Source organism: Nomascus leucogenys, chromosome 4, assembly GCF_006542625.1.
Source record: "Nomascus leucogenys isolate Asia chromosome 4, Asia_NLE_v1, whole genome shotgun sequence".
Classification (NCBI taxonomy): Eukaryota; Metazoa; Chordata; class Mammalia; order Primates; family Hylobatidae; genus Nomascus; species Nomascus leucogenys.
Genome location: NC_044384.1, coordinates 87,190,118 through 87,208,496, shown reverse-complemented (window position 1 = coordinate 87,208,496; position 18,379 = coordinate 87,190,118). Strand labels below are relative to the sequence as shown.

General features: G+C 57.3%; 3 protein-coding genes and 1 pseudogene across 6 annotated transcripts; 3 read left to right on the top strand and 1 right to left on the bottom strand.

Moving 5' to 3' along the window:
- Positions 1-38: 38 nt before the first annotated feature.
- Positions 39-2,206, top strand: NUDT8 (nudix hydrolase 8). Its single transcript, XM_030811356.1, has 4 exons — positions 39-447; positions 1,100-1,232; positions 1,744-1,821; positions 1,893-2,206. Exons 1-4 carry the CDS (start codon positions 254-256, stop codon positions 2,196-2,198), a joined length of 711 nt encoding a protein of 236 aa, XP_030667216.1. The 5' UTR covers positions 39-253; the 3' UTR covers positions 2,199-2,206.
- A 3,475-nt stretch (positions 2,207-5,681) lies between these two features.
- On the top strand, positions 5,682-9,103 carry LOC100581641 (double C2-like domain-containing protein gamma). Its single transcript, XM_030810050.1, is given in 10 exon segments — positions 5,682-5,907; positions 6,075-6,154; positions 6,231-6,302; positions 6,520-6,629; positions 6,712-6,847; positions 6,981-7,031; positions 8,316-8,473; positions 8,571-8,652; positions 8,788-8,884; positions 8,960-9,103. Coding segments are annotated over 10 exon segments (1,143 nt in total). The 3' UTR covers positions 9,091-9,103.
- Positions 9,104-9,372: 269 nt separating this feature from the next.
- NDUFV1 (NADH:ubiquinone oxidoreductase core subunit V1) lies at positions 9,373-15,317 on the bottom strand. 4 transcript variants are annotated; one of them, XM_030811350.1, is made up of 10 exons: positions 15,296-15,317; positions 13,444-13,522; positions 13,200-13,370; positions 12,286-12,469; positions 11,351-11,540; positions 10,706-10,918; positions 10,345-10,511; positions 9,936-10,017; positions 9,649-9,794; positions 9,373-9,542 (listed from the first exon to the last, which is right to left on the bottom strand). In XM_030811350.1, exons 1-10 carry the CDS (start codon positions 15,300-15,302, stop codon positions 9,456-9,458), a joined length of 1,326 nt encoding a protein of 441 aa, XP_030667210.1. In that variant the 5' UTR covers positions 15,303-15,317; the 3' UTR covers positions 9,373-9,455. The 4 variants fall into 4 exon arrangements, with proteins under 4 accessions (XP_030667210.1, XP_003273992.3, XP_030667211.1 ...); XM_003273944.4 differs by lacking the exon at positions 15,296-15,317 and adding an exon at positions 14,847-15,245 and having other exon boundaries at positions 13,444-13,526; XM_030811351.1 differs by lacking the exon at positions 15,296-15,317 and adding an exon at positions 14,847-15,016.
- A 940-nt stretch (positions 15,318-16,257) lies between these two features.
- Positions 16,258-18,083, top strand: LOC100587330 (annotated as a pseudogene).
- Positions 18,084-18,379: the final 296 nt, after the last annotated feature.

Below are 18,379 nucleotides of genomic sequence, written 5' to 3'. Positions count from 1 at the left end.
CCGCCCCCGAGCAGACCCAGTCCCACCGAGGCCCCGTCTCCGGGCAGGACCCGCCCACGAACAGACCCACCCCACCGTGGTCCCCCGACACCGCTGCCGCTCCGCAGCCCCCCGTGCGGGACGCATCGGGCGAGCTGCCCCTCTCCCTCTCAGCTTCCGGAGGGACCCGGGCTGAGCGCCCCGCCCCGCCCCGCCCCGCCTCTTCCCTCGCCCGACCCCGCGCCCTCAGTGTCCCGGCCGCGCCAGACTCGACATGCTGCCCGACTGCCTGTCGGCCGAGGGCGAGCTGCGCTGCCGCCGGCTGCTGGCGGGGGCCACGGCCCGGCTCCGCGCGCGGCCCGCGTCGGCCGCGGTGCTCGTGCCGCTCTGCTCAGTGCGTGGGGTCCCGGCGCTGTTGTACACGCTGCGGTCCAGCCGCCTGACCGGGAGGCACAAGGGCGACGTCAGGTACAGCGGCCGGGAACTCCTCGCCCTTTGCTGGAGGCCACAGGAGCCCGGGGCTGGCGGGGACCTCCGGCAGGGCCCTTAGCCCCTTCGAGCCTCGGTTTCCGCCTCCGTAAAATGGGTCTGGGGAGAGTCCCTCCGCCCAAGGGCTGCGGCGAGAGGTCAGCGATCCGTGTCCGTCGGCCCCGGTGCACCTGCCCGGGCGCCACGTCCTCTCCGCGTGGGCCCCTCGCGCACGCCTGGGCCCGGGACACCCCTTTGAGCTGTTTCCCGCTAAGAGGGCGGACGCCGCCCCCTGCCGGCGACTACGGAGAGGTTCGGGCCCCGCCCGGCGAGAATTAAGAACATCCTGAGGACAACGTCAGTGTTACTGGGGCCACCATAGGCCGAATTTGGGTATCTGAGCCCCAGGATCTTCTTGCCCGTGCTACAGACCCTCTTATCCTGCGCTGCCCCGGGCCTCTCTTCCTTATCCCCATTGCTCAGGGAGGTAAACTGGCCTCCAGGGGTCGCGTGGCTTGCCTGGGGCCTTCCAGTAAACTAGGGGCAGAGGCAGGCGATACTTCGGTGGGCCACTGGCCCCCCCGCACTGCCGACACCCCGACCTCTCCATGGCCCCAAGAGTCCAAGGACCAGACTCCTTGTGTCTGTTTAGTTTCCCAGGTGGCAAGTGCGACCCGGCTGACCAAGACGTGGTGCACACGGCCCTGCGGGAAACCCGGGAGGAGCTGGGCCTGGCAGTGCCCGAGGAGCACGTGTGGGGCCTGCTGCGGCCTGTGTATGATCCGGTGAGCCACCTGGCTGAGGTCACCCCACCCTATTCACTCACTCTGTGCCTGCCCTGGAGCTGGGCTCCCAGGGACCAGGAGAGTGGTCATGGACCCCCACAGGCACAAAGTGTGGAGGGGTGGCCCTAACCTGCCTGGTCACATGCGCCACCCCACACACCCCCTCGAGAAGGGATTGGGAAGGCTCTGGTGTCCTGAGTAGAGGTGGCCCAGGGTGATGGGGTGGGCCAGCTCCGCTCAGCTTGGTGGATTAGGATCAGGGAAGCTTCATGGGGTAGGCAGGGATTGAACCCAGGCTTGAATGCCAAGTGGGAGATTGTCCTAAGCAGAGGGAACAGGTCTAGTGCATTTGAGGGGACCTGAGTCAGCATGGCTGGAGGACACAGGCAGGTGGACCCGAACAGGACTACCAAAGGCCTATGCATGGCAAAGGGGGTCTTCCTCTCTCCCCTCCCCAGCCTTCAAACCCAGCCAAGGCCATGCTTCCCTGATCACCTGCCCTCTTCCCCAGAAAAAGGCCACTGTGGTGCCAGTGCTTGCTGGTGTAGGCCCACTGGATCCCCAGAGCCTCAGGCCCAACTCGGAGGAGGTGAGCTGGGGGATGTGAGGGGGTTGGGCTGTTCCAGTCCTCTGTCTACCCTCTCTGCCTCCTGCCTGCAGGTAGATGAGGTGTTTGCACTGCCGCTGGCCCACTTCCTGCAGACGAAGAATCAGGGCTATACCCACTTCTGCCAGGGTGGCCACTTCCGCTACACACTACCCGTCTTCCTGCATGGACCACACCGGGTCTGGGGCCTCACAGCTGTCATCACCGAGTTTGCTCTGCAGCTGCTGGCACCTGGTACCTACCAGCCCCGCCTGGCTGGCCTGAGCTGCTCAGGGGCTGAGGGTCTGGCCCACCCTAAACAGCCTCTGGCTTCACCCTGCCAGGCCAGCTCCACTCCAGGACTGAATAAAGGTCTTTGACAGCTCTAGAGCTCCTGCTTCTGCTGTACTGGGGCCTTGACCTTGGGCAGACCACTCCAGGTTGCTGGTTGGGGCTCCTCCTTCCAGTCACGCCATGCCCCACAGCAGTGGACACTTCCTGGGTGCCAAGTACTTAGAGTCAATTCATCTCACCCTCACAACAGCCCATAAGGCGGGGCCAACACTGTCTGGCTGGTGAGACTGCTTTCAGGGAAGAGGGACACCTTGCCTAAGGGCCCCAGGCTGGGATTGGAACCAGAGCTGTCAGACTCCACAGCCCAGACTCTTAGGCACTGCACGACCCATGTCTCAGCCTGCACCTCCTGTTCTCTCTGCTCTTCCTGGCTGACCCTGTGCTGGGCTCCGGGATCCCAGAGAGGAGTAAGGCACACCCATGCCCCTGGGTGTGCAGGGGTCTAACACACAGAGCCCCTGTGTGTGCCAGCTGCTGTGTGGGGGCCACAGCTGTGGACCAGTCAGATGCTCACCTGCCCTCCAGAGGGGGTGCTCAGTCTAGGGGAGACCTCAGACCAGGTCACACAGATAATCATGTGGTTCCACATTAATTAATCACAGATAATAGTGGAATTCTATAAGACATCAACTAGGTGGACCAGGGTTCTGTGCAAGAGTTGAGGGAGCGGGTGGTCTGAGCTTGCTGTGGCAGGATGGCTGGATCCAGGGGCTCAGGGGCTCCCCTCTTGCTGTGCTTTGCGCTGTGCTGGCCTCAGCTCCGGGGAGGTTGTCTCTAATGCAGAGTGTGAGAGGTTGAGGAGAGGGCAGCAGCGTCCATCAACAGAAAACATGTCTGCTCCTTCCTGGCCAGTCTAACCCAGAAGTGCACTTCACTGGCCTGCCTTGAGTCACATGTCCTTCCCTGAGCCTGTCACATGGCCGGTTGGATTTACAATACATTGATGGATAGAGTCTGGGATGCTTGCCTGGGTAGGAGGGGGAACTCCCTGGACTGAGAAGCAGTGGTTCCCAAAGAACAATTGAGGTTCCCACTTTAGACAAAAATCAACTCAAAATGGCCTGTAAAAACCTGAAGTGAGCCAGACGTCGTGGCTCATGCCTGTAATCCCAGCACTTTGGTTGGCCAAGGCGGACCACCGTGACTTCAGGAGTTCAAGACCAGCCTGGCCAATGTAGTGAAACCCCGTCTGTACAGAAATACAAAAAAATTAGCCAGGCATGGTGGTGCACGCTGTAGTCCCAGCTACTTAAGAAGCTGAGGTGGGAAGATCACTTGAGCCCAGGAGGCAGAGGCTGCAGTGAACTGAGATTGTGCCACTGCACTCCAGCCTGGGCGACAGAGTGAGATCCTATCTTAAAGGAAAAAAAAAACAAAAACCTGCAATGGTAACACTACTTGAAGGAAACATATGGGGAAAGTTCTAGCCTGGGCAATGATTTCTTGGATAGGACCCCAAAAGCAAAGGCATCAAAAGCAAAAACAGACAAATGGGATGGCACCCGACTAAAAAGCTTCTGCACAGCAAAAGAAACAACAAAGTGAAGAGAGAGACTATAGGATGGGAGAAAATCTTTGTAAACCATACATCTGATAAGGGGGCTAATATCCAAAAGAAACAAGGAACTCAAGAAACAAATATCCCAATTTAAACATGGGCAAAGGACCTGAACATACATTTCTCAAAAGACACGTGAAAAAATGCTCAATATCGCTAATTGTGCAGGAAATACAAGTTAAAATCTCAATGAGATACCACCTCACACCTGTTAGAAAAGCTACTACCAAACCATGGGAAGTAACAAATGCTCGTGAGGATGTGGAGGAAAGGGAAGCCTTATGTGCTGTTGGTGGGAAGGTAAATGAACACAGACATTTTGGAAAATCATATGGCAGTCCCTTAGAACACTAAAAATAGAGCTACCGTGTGATCCAGCAACCCCACTTGTGGGTAGTATCCACAGGAATTGAAGTCAGCATGCTGAAGAGGTGTCTGCCTCCATGTTCACTGCAGTGCCATTCATAGCAGCTAAGACACGGCAGCAACCCGACTGCCCAGCATCAGACGGATGGATAGGATGGTCTGTCTACACTGTTCAGCCTTAACAAAGATGGACATTCTATCATTTGTGACAACATGGATGAACCCAGAGGACGATATGCTAAGTGAAATAAGCTAGGCACAGAAAGAAGAATACTATACGGTCTGATTTTTATGTGGAATCTGAAAAAGTTGAACTCCTAGAAGCAGAGAGAATGGTGGTCGCCAGGGGCTGGAGAGTGAGGGACTAGAGATGGGGAGAGGGGAGACATTGCTCTTAGGGTACAAAGTTCCAGTCAGGAAGAGTAAGCTGAAGGCCCTGTTGCACAGCATGACAAACATCCCTAACAATAGCGCCTTGTGTATTTCACAGTTGCCTGAAGAGTACATTTTAAGTGTTCTTTTTTTCATTAGCCTGACTGACCCCTTCTACAATGCATATTGCAGAAATCGCATTTCTACACATATCACATCAGAACACCATATTGTACCCCATACACACCTATGGTTATGTTGATTAAAAATTAAAAGAATAACTGGGGAGAAGAGAGGAGAGGGAATGCTGGATGGTTAAAACCAGCCAAGATCCCCTGCAGGAGGTGACCCAGAAACCAAAGGTGAGTAGGAGTGGTCAGGTCAAAGGGCAGGGAGGGTGGCCCAGTTTGGGAGGGGAGCGGGCCGTTACTGTGAGATGCCAAGGGGACACTCCTTGGTGAGGTGAAAAGGGGCCGTGCCTCACCAAAGGGTTCGGATTTTATTCCAAGCAGGGGTGGAGGCGGGATGATCTGGTTCATGTTTCAGAGTGTAAACTGGCCACCCCCACAGGGCTCCATCACAGGGGCCCCCTCCTGTGGCTCCCCTCCTCTCCTCCCCAGACCTCCCTCCCCTCCCACCTTCCCATGCACCCCCTCCCCTCCTCCTATGCGCTCCCTCCTTCCCACAAACCACTTATCACCTCCACAGCCCTCTGTTACCTCCGGCCCTCCAGCCTCCTCACCTGGGAGCAGGGCCACATGATGGTGGTAAAAATAACTCCCTTTGACAAAGTGTGAAGGGGGCAGAGGGAGGAGGGAAGCTGAGCCCCAGTGCTAGGAAGGAGCTCTGGGAGGGTTCTGAGCTCTGGGTCACCCTCATTCACGGGACACAGCAGTCATGGGCTCTGCCCCCAAGAGTGCACATCCACTGCCAGTAGCAGCGACTCACACTGGGTGAAGTAGCTCCCAGAGCAGTAAGGACCGGGAGCTGGACTGACTCCCAACACACCCAGTCCCCTCCAAAGCCTGCCACGACCCTCCAGGCTGGGGACTCCCCCGGCCGCTCCCTCGCTCCCTCAACCCTGCGCTCTGTCCTCAGGTCCCCACATGGTATCGGCGATGCTTCTTCACCCCTTCTCCGAGGCCGGGTGTGTTCCCGCCAGCCCCAGTCCTCAGGCATTTCTTTGAGTCTCCGCCCCCCCGTCTGGGTCCCCATGGCGGGCACTGCGGCAGCAGGTGGGCAGCCTCCCCAGGTTAGCATGCAGGAGCACATGGCCATCAATGTGAGCCCGGGCCCCACCCGGCCCATCCGCCTCATCTCCCACTACTTCCTGCACTTTTACCCTTTTGCGGAGCCTGCCCCCGCAGCGGCGTCCACCATCTGCTCTGCACCCCAGCTGCAGCCCGACCCAGAGCCAGAAGGAGACTCAGACGACAGCAGTGAGTGGGGCAGGAAGGGGGGGACACCCTGAGCTCAGCCCAGCCAGGAGAGGGAGTGGGGTGTCCCTACCATCTGGCCGTGGAGGGGCAAGGCAGGAGGCACGTGCCATGGGTGGGGGCAGACTGAGCTGAGGTAGGAGGTGACCCTGCCTGCCACCTGCCTCTAGCTGCCCTGGGCACCCTGGAGTTCACACTTCTTTTTGATGCGGACAACAGTGCCCTGCACTGCAGGGCTCATCGTGCCAAGGTGAGGATGGGGGTGGGTGTTCCTGGGACAGAGGGCTGGGCCACGGGCCTGTCTCATACCCACTGTCTGTTCCCAGGGCCTCAAGCCATTGGCCTCAGGCTCCGTGGACGCCTATGTCAAAGCCAATCTGCTGCCAGGGGCCAGCAAGGTGAGGGCAAGCCCCAGGCCCCCACTGCTGCCCTCTGGTGGAACATCCAGCCTGGGGCACCCACTTGGCTCTGCTTGGCTCCTCCCCACCCCGCAAGGCCTAAGTCTCAGTTGCTGGGATGTGCAAATAGTGGGCGGTCCTACCAGGGAGGTAGGGTAGGGGGTTGCAGAACAGTCCTAGCCCTAGGAGGCCCTGACCCACCCTGCTTGGGCCCTAGGCCAGCCAGCTTCGGACACGCACCGTTCGGGGCATGAGGATACCTGTCTGGGAGGAGACACTCACCTATCACGGCTTCACCCACCAGGATGCTGCATGCAACACCCTTAGGTGAGGATCCGGCCTGGGCCACCTGGCGGTGGAGCAGAGGGATGGGGCTGGCCTGGCCAGGTCCGACCTGGGCGGCCACCAGGCTGTGTGTGTGCGAGGACCCATGGCTGCGGTGACGGCGGCAGGTGCCTCCCCTGGGGGAGCTGCGGGTGCCCCTGAGGAAGCTGGTGCCAAACCGAGCCAGGAGCTTCAACATCTGTCTGGAGAAGCGGAGGCTGGTGAGTGGGGCTGGAGCACAGGGTGGGACCGCAGAGGCCAGAAACCTTGTGATGGGGGGAGCTGGAGGGGAGGAACAGGGAGGGGGACCTGGGCAGCATCTGGCCAGGATGACTGGGCCCTCTGCCCTTTCAGGCCAAGAGGCCCAAGAGCCTGGACACAGCCCGCGGCATGTCCCTCTATGAGGTGGGTAGGACAGCTGAGCTAAGCAGGGATGAGGGGGCAGGCCTGGTGGCAGGGGCGTAGGGGACTCGGAGGAACCTGAGGCCAGCTCTCATAGGCCCTGTGAGCCCTCATTTTCACAGGGGACAGCCAGGTACCCAATGGCAAAGTGAGTGTGACTCCCTTGCCAGGATGGCCCAGAGGAGCTGTGGGGCACTGGGACAAGCAGAGCCCTTGGGGGTGCAGCTGGGCAGTGACCTACCTTGAGGCAAAGGCTGAAACTGGCGGTATTTGTCCATGGCCCGAGATGGGAGGCTAGGCGAGGTGGAAGAGAGGACAGATGGGTGGGGCTCCCTGGCTGGGGTCTGGCCTGAGGGGAGTGTGGGGGCCACTCCTGGGGCAGGCTGTCCTAGACAGGCCCTTGTCCGGAGGCAGTGAGGGTGACTGCAGGGGTTTCTTTGATGCCACTGGAGACCAAAGACCTAGTTAGAACCCCTGTGGTCGGTGGGGGAGGCAGCTGGGAGGCTGAGAGCAGGGCCCCCTACCAGCTCCTCCCCAAAGTGCCAGGTGCCCTGCCCCCTGGTGGAGCCACAAGTTGCTGCAGCTGTCGATTAGCTGAGCCCAAGTGGCTGAAGCCCAAGGTGGCATGGACAGGCCACTTCACCCAGCACCAGCCCTGTGTACCCTCCGCCCCAGATCCCAAGCACAACAGCGCCCAGAGCATGGTGGGTGCTCACAGAGCACTCCCGCATTCCTGAGAACCGCCTGTGAGCAAAGTGGTGGGGCTTTCTGCAAATGGAAACCTACTCTGCGGGTGAGAGCAGTGCATCCTCCCAGGGCTTCCTCCCTGAGCCTGTTCAGCAGCACCAGGGCCCAGAGTGTGACAAAGGACACTCAGAATCTGGTCCCCAGGGAAGTAGGGGGCGAAGAGGGTGGGGTTTTGAAGAGACCTGCTTCTCCTTGGGAAGTGAACATCCTCTCAGAGCCGCTTGCGTACAGGGGTGGCTAAGGCACTGGATGGGAGGCCACTTAGGGAGCTACTGTCATGTCAGCCAGTTCGCTTCCCCTCCATGACAGACGTATCTGACTGGTCACGTGGTCAGCAAGCCTTGCCTTTGGTCAGGCCCTGGAGGGTACGGCTGACCCATAGGGCCACTTCCATGGCACTGGGCAAGTGGCTGTATTGGGAAATGAAGTCATTGCCCCCGATTTCTTTGGGGCCGGGTTGAGCTTTCCTGCCCAGAGCACGGAGGCTAAAGGAGGTGGGCTTTGGGCTGGATGGGGGCTGACCTCAGCCTACACCTGCAGGAGGAGGTGGAGACAGAGGTGGCCTGGGAGGAACGTGGGCGCATCCTGCTGTCACTGTGCTACAGCTCTCAGTGGGGTGGCTTGCTGGTGGGTGTGCTGCGCTGCGCCCACCTGGCCCCCATGGATGCCAACAGTTACTCAGACCCCTTCGTGCGCCTGTGAGTGAACTGGGGTAGGCAGGCGGGAGGTGAGGACAAGGCGGTGACTCCTCACCTCTCCAGGGCCACACCTAACCCGCCAATCTTCCCTGATCAGTTTCCTGCATCCGAATGCAGGGAAGAAATCTAAATTCAAGACCAGTGTTCGTAGGAAGACCCTGAACCCTGAGTTCAATGAGGTGAGCCAGGGCCAGGCAGGTCCCAGCCAACCCTGGCCTTGACATGCTGAGCCACTACCCTACCGTGGCCTGCTTCTTAAGCTGTGGGAGAGCCGAGGCTGCCTCCTTCCCGCCTCTCTGCCCTTCTCCCTGCAGGAATTCTTTTACTCAGGCCCACGGGAGGAGCTGGCCCAAAAGACGCTGCTGGTGTCTGTGTGGGACTATGACCTAGGCACGGCTGATGACTTCATTGGTGAGTGGGAACATGAGGAGCTGGGGTGGGGGCCCAGTAGGCTCCTGGCAGTTCTTGACCCATCCCCCATGGCAGGCGGGGTGCAGCTGGGCAGCCATGCCAGTGGGGAGCGCCTGCGGCACTGGCTTGAGTGCCTGCGCCACAGCGACCACTGCCTGGAGCTGTGGCACCCGCTGGACAGCAAGCCTGTCCAGCTCAGCGACTAGCCCATGGGCCCTGACTGCCACCCCTCCACTGGTCCCCACAAAAATGGTGGAGGCTGGGGCTGCCTTACCCATCATGCCCAGCCCCAAGTCAGAGAGGTGTTTCCTCTCTCCCCGCCTTCACATTCACCCCACCCCAAATCATGGAGCCTAAATAAACATCTCCTTCAAGCCAGACGAGACCCTGTCCTTTCTCTGGCCATGGGCCAGACTGGACCCTGTTCTCCCCTCCCACCCTTGAAGATCCTGTGCTGGGTAAAGGGTAAAGAGCACAGTCACAGCAGCTGCAGCGGGAGGGTGGGCAGCACTCGCTTTATTGTCCAGCATTCCAGAAGGACAGACGTAGGACAGCAGGCCAGGGTGGTGGGCTAAGAGGCAGCCTGCCGGGCCTGATGCTGCTGGGCAAACTGCTGCATCCGCTCCTCGAGCTCCGGCCGAAAGTGGCGGATCAGACCCTAGGGTCGGTGGGGGGAGCGTGTGAAACACAGTCCAAAAATTCCCCAACACCCTGGGCCCTTGATGCCACCCACCCTCTGTGCTACGCAGAAGGGTAGTGAATACCTGCACAGGCCAGGCGGCCCCATCACCCAGAGCACAAATTGTATGGCCTTCTATCTGCTTGCTGATCTCCCACAGGGAGTCGATCTCGGCCGGCCGGGCGTCCCCCCTCACGAAACGTGCCATCACCTTGTTCATCCAGTCCACACCTGCAGCCACAGCCACAAGAGAGGGCCTGATGATCTCCCCAGCCAGGATGTGGCGCGGCGCTTGAGGGGTGCAGGCCACGTGGTGGGGTAGAGGTTAAATGAAGCCACAGCAAGCAAACCCCCAATCTGCCCGATGCTCACCCTCACGGCATGGGGTACACTGGCCACAGCTCTCGTGCTTATAGAATTCAATGAGGCGGGCGATGGCTTTCACGATGTCTGTCTGGGTGACGAGGGGCAATCAGCAGGCACCCACGGCCAGACAGAAGCCTGGGCCTCAGCCCCCTAGCAGCAGCCCCTCCACCAGTTCCAGAAGCTCTTCCCAGCCCACCCAGCGTTCTGGCCTCCTCCAGCCTCCCTGGGCCCCCTGTGCTGTCCAGACTCCGGGGTATTCTCTTCAGAGCAGCCTTCCTCCCTCCTCTTCCACCTTGCTTTATCTCAGGCTGCAGGAACTGAGACCTGAGTGCTGGCAAGAGGGTTTTCTGGGAGGCCCAGGGAGGGAGACAGCAACCAGGAGGGCAGGGACCGGGGCTGATGTGTGAACCCTTACCGAGCGGTCCATGACGATCACCGCAGCTGTGCCCAGGCCTGTCTGTGCCTGCACCAGCGCGTCGAAGTCCATCAGCACCGTCTCACACACAGACTTGGGGATCAGTGGGGTAGACGAGCCGCCAGGGATCACAGCAAGGAGGTTGTCCCAGCCGCCCGTGACACCCCCTGGGGCCCCAAATCGGTCCCCAAAGGGATGCATGGTCAGGGCTGGGGCCGGCACACCTGCCTAGTCCTGAGCCCAGGCCCTTAGTCAGCCTCTAGACCCAGCCCCATCTCCTGAGCCCTCCCGCCCAGGCTCTCTTCGTGGACACCTGCCCCCACTGTGCACCCCCCACCACCTGGCTGGCCCCAGGCCTTACCAGCATGCTTCTCAATCAGTTCTTTCAAGGGCACAGACATCTCCTCCTCCACAGTGCAAGGGTGGTTGACATGGCCAGAGATGTTAAATAGTTTGGTGCCTGAGTTGCGTTCTCTGCCAAAGCCGGCAAACCAGGTACCCCCACGGCGGCAGATTGTGGGGGACACTGCCACTGTCTCCACGTTGGCCACAGTTGTGGGGCAGCCAAACACTCCTTCAGGGAAATGGGAAGAGAACTGGTGGCTGCTAGGGGGTGGGGCAAGTTTCCTGGCAGGGAGGTGTGTCCCAGGGTCCTGCTACCATGGCAGAGCCCCTGCTCTAATATCCCCTTATCATTCTTATCCCTGCTGGACCCCAAACTCCAGAGATGCCTCATTGCCTTGTTCACCACCATGCCCTTAGCTTCAGAACAGGCACTGTGAAGGTGGAGCCACAGAGCAGCACTGGTGCGGGGGGGACCGAGGCAGGAGGAGGGACTGTAGGCGGCCCTGGGGGAGCCTGTGTGTTGTTGCCAGCCTACTCTCTATCTGGCCCCTGGCCCCAGCGGGAAGGCACTCAGAAATCCCTAAGAACAATCCAAAGTGAGCCTAGCCAGATCCTGGGTGTCACAGGACACAGTCTGACCCAGGATTACGCCAGGCCTTACCCACGTCTGCGGGGAAGGGGGGCTTCAGGCGGGGCTTGCCCTGCTTGCCCTCGATGGACTCGATGAGCGCTGTCTCCTCTCCACAGATGTAGGCCCCAGCCCCGCGCACCACAAACACGTCAAAATCATAGCCAGAGCCACAGGCATTCTTGCCAATCAGACCTGCCTCATAGGCCTCTCGGATGGCCACCTGCAGGACAAAGGTGTGAGTTTCCCAGCCCACCCCCAGCCCAGGAGTCAGCCTATAACTTCAGGAGTCATGAAGCCCTTGAAGGCTTCCCACGGTGAAGCTCCTAATGCTCCTGGTATAAAAAATTTTGCTAGCTTAGTAAAACGAATTGGAAAACTTGACTATGATCCGGAACAGATAAGCAAGAAGGAACACGTAAGTAAGCTGCTTTGTTGCCAGGAAAATAAAAACGAAGTAGCTATTATCAGGTCTCCTAACTACCCTAGTCTGTAAGGAAAAATAAAAGTCTTTATAAAATTAAAATGAAAATGTAATTGCCTATATCCTATTGCCTTAACCTATTTTATTTTTCTATATTTCCTACAGATGTAAGTATTATTCATAGTTCCAAGCAATGAACATAATGTATTTTCTCCAAATAGGAATTGTTTATATTCATAATTATTCAGCTCTCTTGCTAAACATGTAGTTCCACTTAGGTTTTTTCTTCTTGCTACTTGTTATCATAAAAAATACTATATTTTTGAAGCAAAAAAAAAAAAATTTACACCAGCAGCATTAGGAGCCCTGGAAGGAGGCTTTGGGAGCCAAGTTCCATTTGGGATGCATGCAGGACTGGCCACCACTCCCCCAGTTCAACCACCGAGAGACCAGGTACTAACACCTCAGAACAACTGTGCTGGGTGAGGGGTGTGTGAGTGCACACTGAGCACCTTCTCATCTGTCCACGTCTCTCCCTGCCCACCTGCAGATTGGAGGCCTCATTGTAGAATTCCCCTCGGATGTAGATATAGGCGGCGCGGGCGCCCATGGCCCGGCCCCCCACCAGGCAGCCTTCCACCAGCTTGTGAGGATCATGGCGTATGATCTCCCGGTCCTTGCAGGTGCCCGGCTCCCCCTCGTCTGCGTTCACCACCAGATACTTGGGCCTGCAGGGGCCCACAGGTCAGACAGGCTACAGGGCCACCAGGACTGGGTCTTCAACTCCATGCCACCCCACTCCACCCAGGGAGGCCTCAAAGATGTCTCCTCTGATAGCCAATCCTTCACTGCTCTCCCAACATGTCCCAGGGGCTCTGCTTGCTCACCACCAATGACAGGGAGCTCACTGCCTATTCTATCTTTGGGTGGCTATGACCACAAGAAAGGTCTTCATTCAGCTCATCCAAACATCTCTCCTTGTGTCTGCCCCTGAGAGCCAGATTCTACTCTTGGTGACAAAGAGCATTCCTCAAGCTCTACCATCAAAAGGAGATAAAGCAGGTGACATTTATCATTTGCTTTATGTGCCAACCAGCGTACGGGCCAAAAGCTGTATGAACATTATCTCTTTAATCCTTGCATGATATCACTGTACCTATTTACAAAAAGGAAGCTAAGGTTCACAAAGGCCGGGAAATTGCCCAAACCTCTAGGATTAGGAGGCAGAGCTAGGATTTGAACTAAGTCTGCCTGAGTCAAAATCATGTGTTGATTCTGCTACATAAGTCTCTCCTGTGGAAGTCCACAGAGTAAGTCCCATCCATTTAAGGCCTGGGAACATGTGCCCACCTCGTTCATGCTAAGTTTCTAAGGAAAGAGCCCAAAGGCCCAGGGAAACCCCAGCCACCCCCAAGGTCTCTCCCACAGCCACATCTGCCCCACCCCCCCAACACACACCTGCCATCTGAGGGCTTATTCATGAAGCTCCACTTGAGGCCAGTGGGGAAGCCAGCGCCTCCACGGCCCCGCAAACCCGATGTCTTGATCTCGCCCAGGATCCAGTCGGGCCCCTTCAGCAGGATCTCCTTTGTCTTGTACCAGTCACCTCGACTCAGGGCACCTTTCAGCCTGGACAGAATAGGGAAGGCAGTGAAGGGGACACCTTGCTCCGGGACCCTGCACACTAAGGGCACTGTCTCACCTCCAGTCATGGCGGCCGTATAGGTTGGTGAAAATCCGGTCTTCATCCTTCAGCGAGCCAAATGAGGTTTTCTTGGGTGCTGTCTAGGGAGACAAAGGGTCAGGAGGCCCAGCAGTGCTCTGGAGCCATGAGGGATTGGGCCAGAAACTATGGAATCTTGGGTCTCCCTATTTAGGAGGGGCTGGGCTAGGGCTAGGGAAGCATCTATAGCATCATAGCTACCACTGCCACTTAGTAAGCATTTTTTTTTTTTTCGAGACAGACTCTTGCTCTGTTGCCTAGGCTGGAATGCAGTGGCGTAATCTCAGCTCACTGCAACCTCCACCTCCCAGGTTCAAATAATTCTTGTGCCTCAGCCTCTGGATAGCTGGGATTACAGGCACTCACCACCACGCCCGGGTAATTTTTGCACTTTTAGTAGAGACAGGGTTTCACCATATTGGCCAGGCTGGTCTCGAACTCCTAACCTCAAGCAATCCGCCCGCCTCAGCCTCCCAAAGTGCTGGGATTACAGAAGTCAGCCACCGCGCCCGGCCATTAGTAAGCATTTTGTTTAGCAGGTACTGAATGGAAGCATTTTACATCCAAAATCCCATTTCATCCTCCTAACAACTCTGATAGGAACGATTTTCTCTATTTCACAGAGGAGAAAACTGAGGCTCGGAGCAAAAGGAACTTATGGAAAGTCTCAGTCAAAAGCAGCAAGTCCAATTTGAGCCCAGGTCTGTCAGTGGCCAAAGCCCACAGCTGCATCACGGCACCACACCGCCCCACAAGCCGAGTGTGGCGGCTTGGCCCTTTCCTGGCCTGGCTCCCCTGCTGGACCAAAACTTGGGTAGGCCAGGGGCCTTTTATATTCCTAACTCGGCCGAAGAGGCGAAATGTGTTTACTGATGGGAAAGAAATGCCTCCTTAACACACAGGTGATGGAGGGGCACACTGAGGATGAAATGAGGAGCCCCACGACCCAGTGGAGAGCGCCCCAGCTGAGGGCGACGGGATTCCCATCCGTTTAAGAGCACTTTTCAGCCACTTCAGGGCGCAGAGCAGTGGACGAGAAATCAGGAGGTGCGCATCCCTAAATGCGGCAATGACCCCTTCACGCCCTACAAGGCTGTGACAAAGAGGGAATGAAAGACTAGGGCGCTTCATAACCTGCAAACCTTCCGCCAGACCGAGGACTGTGAAACAAGGGAAGCCAGCAAGCCAGAGGGCCAAGGGAGTCGGCCCCGCATTGGGACCCGTTCCCCTACTTCAACCAGGCCGGAACGGGGGCCTTCCCGCCTGGCCTGGGGAGAAGGGCTCTCCAGAGGCCACTACAGACCCCAGGGACTGCTCGTGCACAGGCGCCGCCGCGACACCCGGCCCCGAACACGCCTGGCCCCAGCCAGGCCGGGCCTCACCGTGTCTCCGCTGAAACGCACAGATACCCGCGCGGGAAGCGACCAGCCGAGCAGCCGCCGTGCTGCCAGCATCGCGGGGGGCCAGCTGGGTCACCTCACGCTGTCACCTTCACAGCACTGAGGCTGAGGAACTGGCGCGATAGAGACGCTAGGTGGCGCGCAGGAAAGACGTCACGCGCCCGACGCCGGCACCGCGCACCGGTATCGCTGCGCCCCTTCAGCTTCGCCAGCGGCCCCGCCTCCTCGGGGGAGGACGGCGAGGCCAGTGCCTTGGCGCCGGGGCTTCTGGGAGGTGTGGTCCCGCCGGCGTGGGGCCCGCCTTCCTCCATCCGCCGGGCTGGCATTTAGCGGCAGCTGTCTCCACCGCTCTTTCGCTCCCTCCTTAGCCCGCTTCACTTCGTGGACTACGCCCGCCGGCTCCCAGCCTTTGATGCCACAAGTAAACAAACCTCGCATGTCGCCTTCTGCTGGGTCCTGGTGTGTTCCACTTTCTATAGATTCGGCGTTTAGTGTGCACCTGCGGTATGCATCCGTGTATCATGGGAGGAGGGAAAAGTCAGGCAGGTCATAGCCCGATCCTCATGACTACGTTGCAATTATTCTGCCCAGTCCGAGCCTTGCCAGACTGTGGGCTTCCCCACCCCGGGCGTCCGTGTGCTCGAGGAAGAATTGCAGACTCCAAGGCAGGGGGTTGCTCGCGGAGGTCTTCCCGGAGGGCCTGTCACGGAATCCTAGGCTGGGGTGAGGCAGAGAGGATGCAGATGGTCAGTGCACGGCACATCCTCTTGCTGGCGCCGCTGAGTTCTCTCAGCTCTTGTCAGGAGAGTCCAGCACTTCGTGCTTCTGCCCAAAATCCTGGCATGGTCCCTGCTGCCTTTGGAATCAGCCACTGGTCCAGGATTTAAGGGCTCTGCGACCCCGTCCTTCGCCAGGGTCATCACGCCCAGGCCACTGCTGTGAACCCCACCCCCGTCCCCCAAGACCCCTTTCTGCCGTCATTAGACTTTAGGGTGTTTGTGTGGCTGTCCCCCTCCCTCGGTTTTCCCCTGACCTGAGGGGGTCCCTCTGTCCTTTGCCTTCCCAGGAAGTCTTGGAAGCCTGATGAACTCGTCTTTTTCAGTTTCCTGGAACCCTGTGCTGTGGTCCTCGTGGTAAGAGTGACCTTTTTGGCCTGCTCTCCCCAGGTCTTTTCCAGTCCTCATGGGGAGGAACCATCTCTATTCTTTTGTGCTGTAATCATCCTTCCTGATCTCTCTAAAACGTGCTATTTACAAAACTCCTTTGCAGCTATTTTCTCACATACCCCACAGCAGCCCCGCAAGGTGTTCACTCCATTTTGTCCACGAAAAAACTGAGGCTGAGGGGGATTTTGTCCTTTGTCTGTGGGCATGAAGCTGCTGAGTGGTGGAGCTGGACGGGAATCTAGGCCTTTCTTCCCTTCCACAGTGCCCTGCACACAGCAAACACACAGAACAACTGACACACATGTGACAGTCACTGTGGACATCAGTGACATTCCCAAGAGAGGCACCAAGAGATCTCTTCCCTGTCTGAGGTTTCCCAGACAGATAGGGTAGTATCAGGCCCAGAGCCCAGGAGTCCTGGCTGCCAGCCCCAGGCCCCCTCTCTTGGTCAGGGAAAGAGGTTGCCTAGGCAAAGCTGGGGATTACACAGCTAATCCGGGCTCAGACCTGAGTCCTTGGATCCCTCCCTTTGGGGCAGAAGAAGGGGGGCAGGTCAGAGCCAGTGGGTGGGTTCCTTCCTCATCTCTCTCTAACTGGGTCAAAGGAATACAGGCTGAGGGAGAGGCAGATTGGGGATGCTGCGGACAGGAGATGCTGGGCATGGGGGGTATGGAAAACGGAGAGTGAGGGGAAGGATCATCTGTTCATTCAGTGCCAGGCTCTGGGCCAAGCACTTGCCTGTGTTGCCTCCTTAATCCTCCAAAACTCCAGCCTCAGGAATGATGAGCCCTGTTTTCAGAAGCAGGGTATCAGCATTGCTGAGTGGCCTGTAGGATGACACAACTGTCAGAACTCGGCCTGAGGTCTCCTAACAACAAATGCCCCACTGGTCCCCACCCACTGGAGCACCTACTTGCCAGGCTTCTCAAGCGAAGAAGGAGATCCACTCCGATGTCATCTCCAAGGAGCCTTCTCTGCAGTGTCTCAGGTCCTGGCTCTCACCTCCTTGGCACCCATCCCATCCTGTGTCACTCTGTGTATCAGCCTCCCCAGCCAGCCTCCAGGCCACAAGCCAAGAGGTATCAAGGGCTCCTCCCTGTCCCACTGGCCCCACATCCACTGTGTCTATCTGGTCAACTTTACCTTCCAAACATTCCCTGCACAGTGAGAGATGGCTGTGGCCCTGTCATCTCTCACCTGAAATTAACAATGTGTCCTTGGGGCCTCCCACCCTCACATCTTGGCTCCTCCAGCCCATTCTCTGCAAACATAGAACAGTAGGATTATTATAAATCTCAGACTCGTTTTGCCCCTTTCCTGCCTGAGAGTTTTTGTGGTTCCCCACTGCCCTCAGAACAAAGCTCAAGACCCTTTGGCCTGGCATTCAAGGTCCTTTGTGGCTGCCACCTGTCAACCTCCCCAGTTCCAGCTCCTTTGGTTTTGCCCATACAAGTTGGATCTGCACCAGAGGATCTGTCTTCCTCCCGACTTGGCCCTACTCCTCCTAGGAGCCCTTTGGACGTCACCTCCCCAGGAAGCTTTCTGCAACCACCCTACAACCGTCCCTATAAACTTTATAAAACCAATTAGGGAAGAAGTAGGGGGGAAAGATGAAAATAAACCAAGCCTGCAGCACACTCAGCATTCATCATGAGGTCAGCTCCTCTCTGACCTGCTTCCTCATGGCTAGTTGGTGCCTGTTGTCCCGGAGTCACAAAGACCCCAGATTATAGCTGCCCTTAACTGCTGTACAAATAACAACTTGGACATGAAATGTTAAATTTTCCTTTTGAAATATTCCTTCAGGTCCTGCATGCTGATAAAACTACTGACTCAACTGGTCCCCATGAGGAGCTGGCTCACCAAAGAATGAGGTTTCCAGTCCCAATTATTTCATGCCCCTTGCTTAGACAATCAACAATCCCAAATTTCCAGCCCCTTGCCCTCCACAATCTCCTTAAAAAACCCCGCCCAAAACTCCTTGCGGAGATGGATTTGAAGGTCTCCTCCCATCTCCAAACTTGGTGCCCTGCAATCATTAGACTCTTTCTCTGCTGCAAACCCTGCTATCTCAGTGTAATTGGTCTGTTACTGCATACATACGGGCATACAAACCTGTTGGTCCTACAACAACCCCATACAACTATCTTGAGCACCTATTGTCAGACCCAGTGTGAGTAAGGCCCAATCAGATCTTCCCCAACCCCCAGCACAGAGCTTCTCAAGGGAGGGACTTACTCAATATTGTAATCAAATATTATATTTGAAAAATGAAAAACATCAATTTTTTTCCTGTGTTTGAAATTGGAGAAATACCAAAAAAGCAAGAAGAACGTAATAACATATTAT

Excerpts from the sequence above, each read along its gene's own strand:
- NDUFV1 (XM_003273944.4), bottom strand. The coding sequence starts at position 14,918 with ATGCTGGCAGCACGGCGGCTGCTCGGCTGGTCGCTTCCCGCGCGGGTA. Across the intron at positions 11,541-12,285 it reads ATGAGGCCTCCAATCTGCAG|GTGGCCATCCGAGAGGCCTA; the intron begins GTGGGCAGGGAG and ends TTTGTCCTGCAG. Across the intron at positions 9,795-9,935 it reads GTGTACCCCATGCCGTGAGG|GTGTGGACTGGATGAACAAG; the intron begins GTGAGCATCGGG and ends CTGTGGCTGCAG.
- NUDT8 (XM_030811356.1), top strand. The coding sequence starts at position 254 with ATGCTGCCCGACTGCCTGTCGGCCGAGGGCGAGCTGCGCTGCCGCCGG. Across the intron at positions 1,233-1,743 it reads TGCGGCCTGTGTATGATCCG|AAAAAGGCCACTGTGGTGCC; the intron begins GTGAGCCACCTG and ends CCTCTTCCCCAG. Across the intron at positions 1,822-1,892 it reads TCAGGCCCAACTCGGAGGAG|GTAGATGAGGTGTTTGCACT; the intron begins GTGAGCTGGGGG and ends TCCTGCCTGCAG.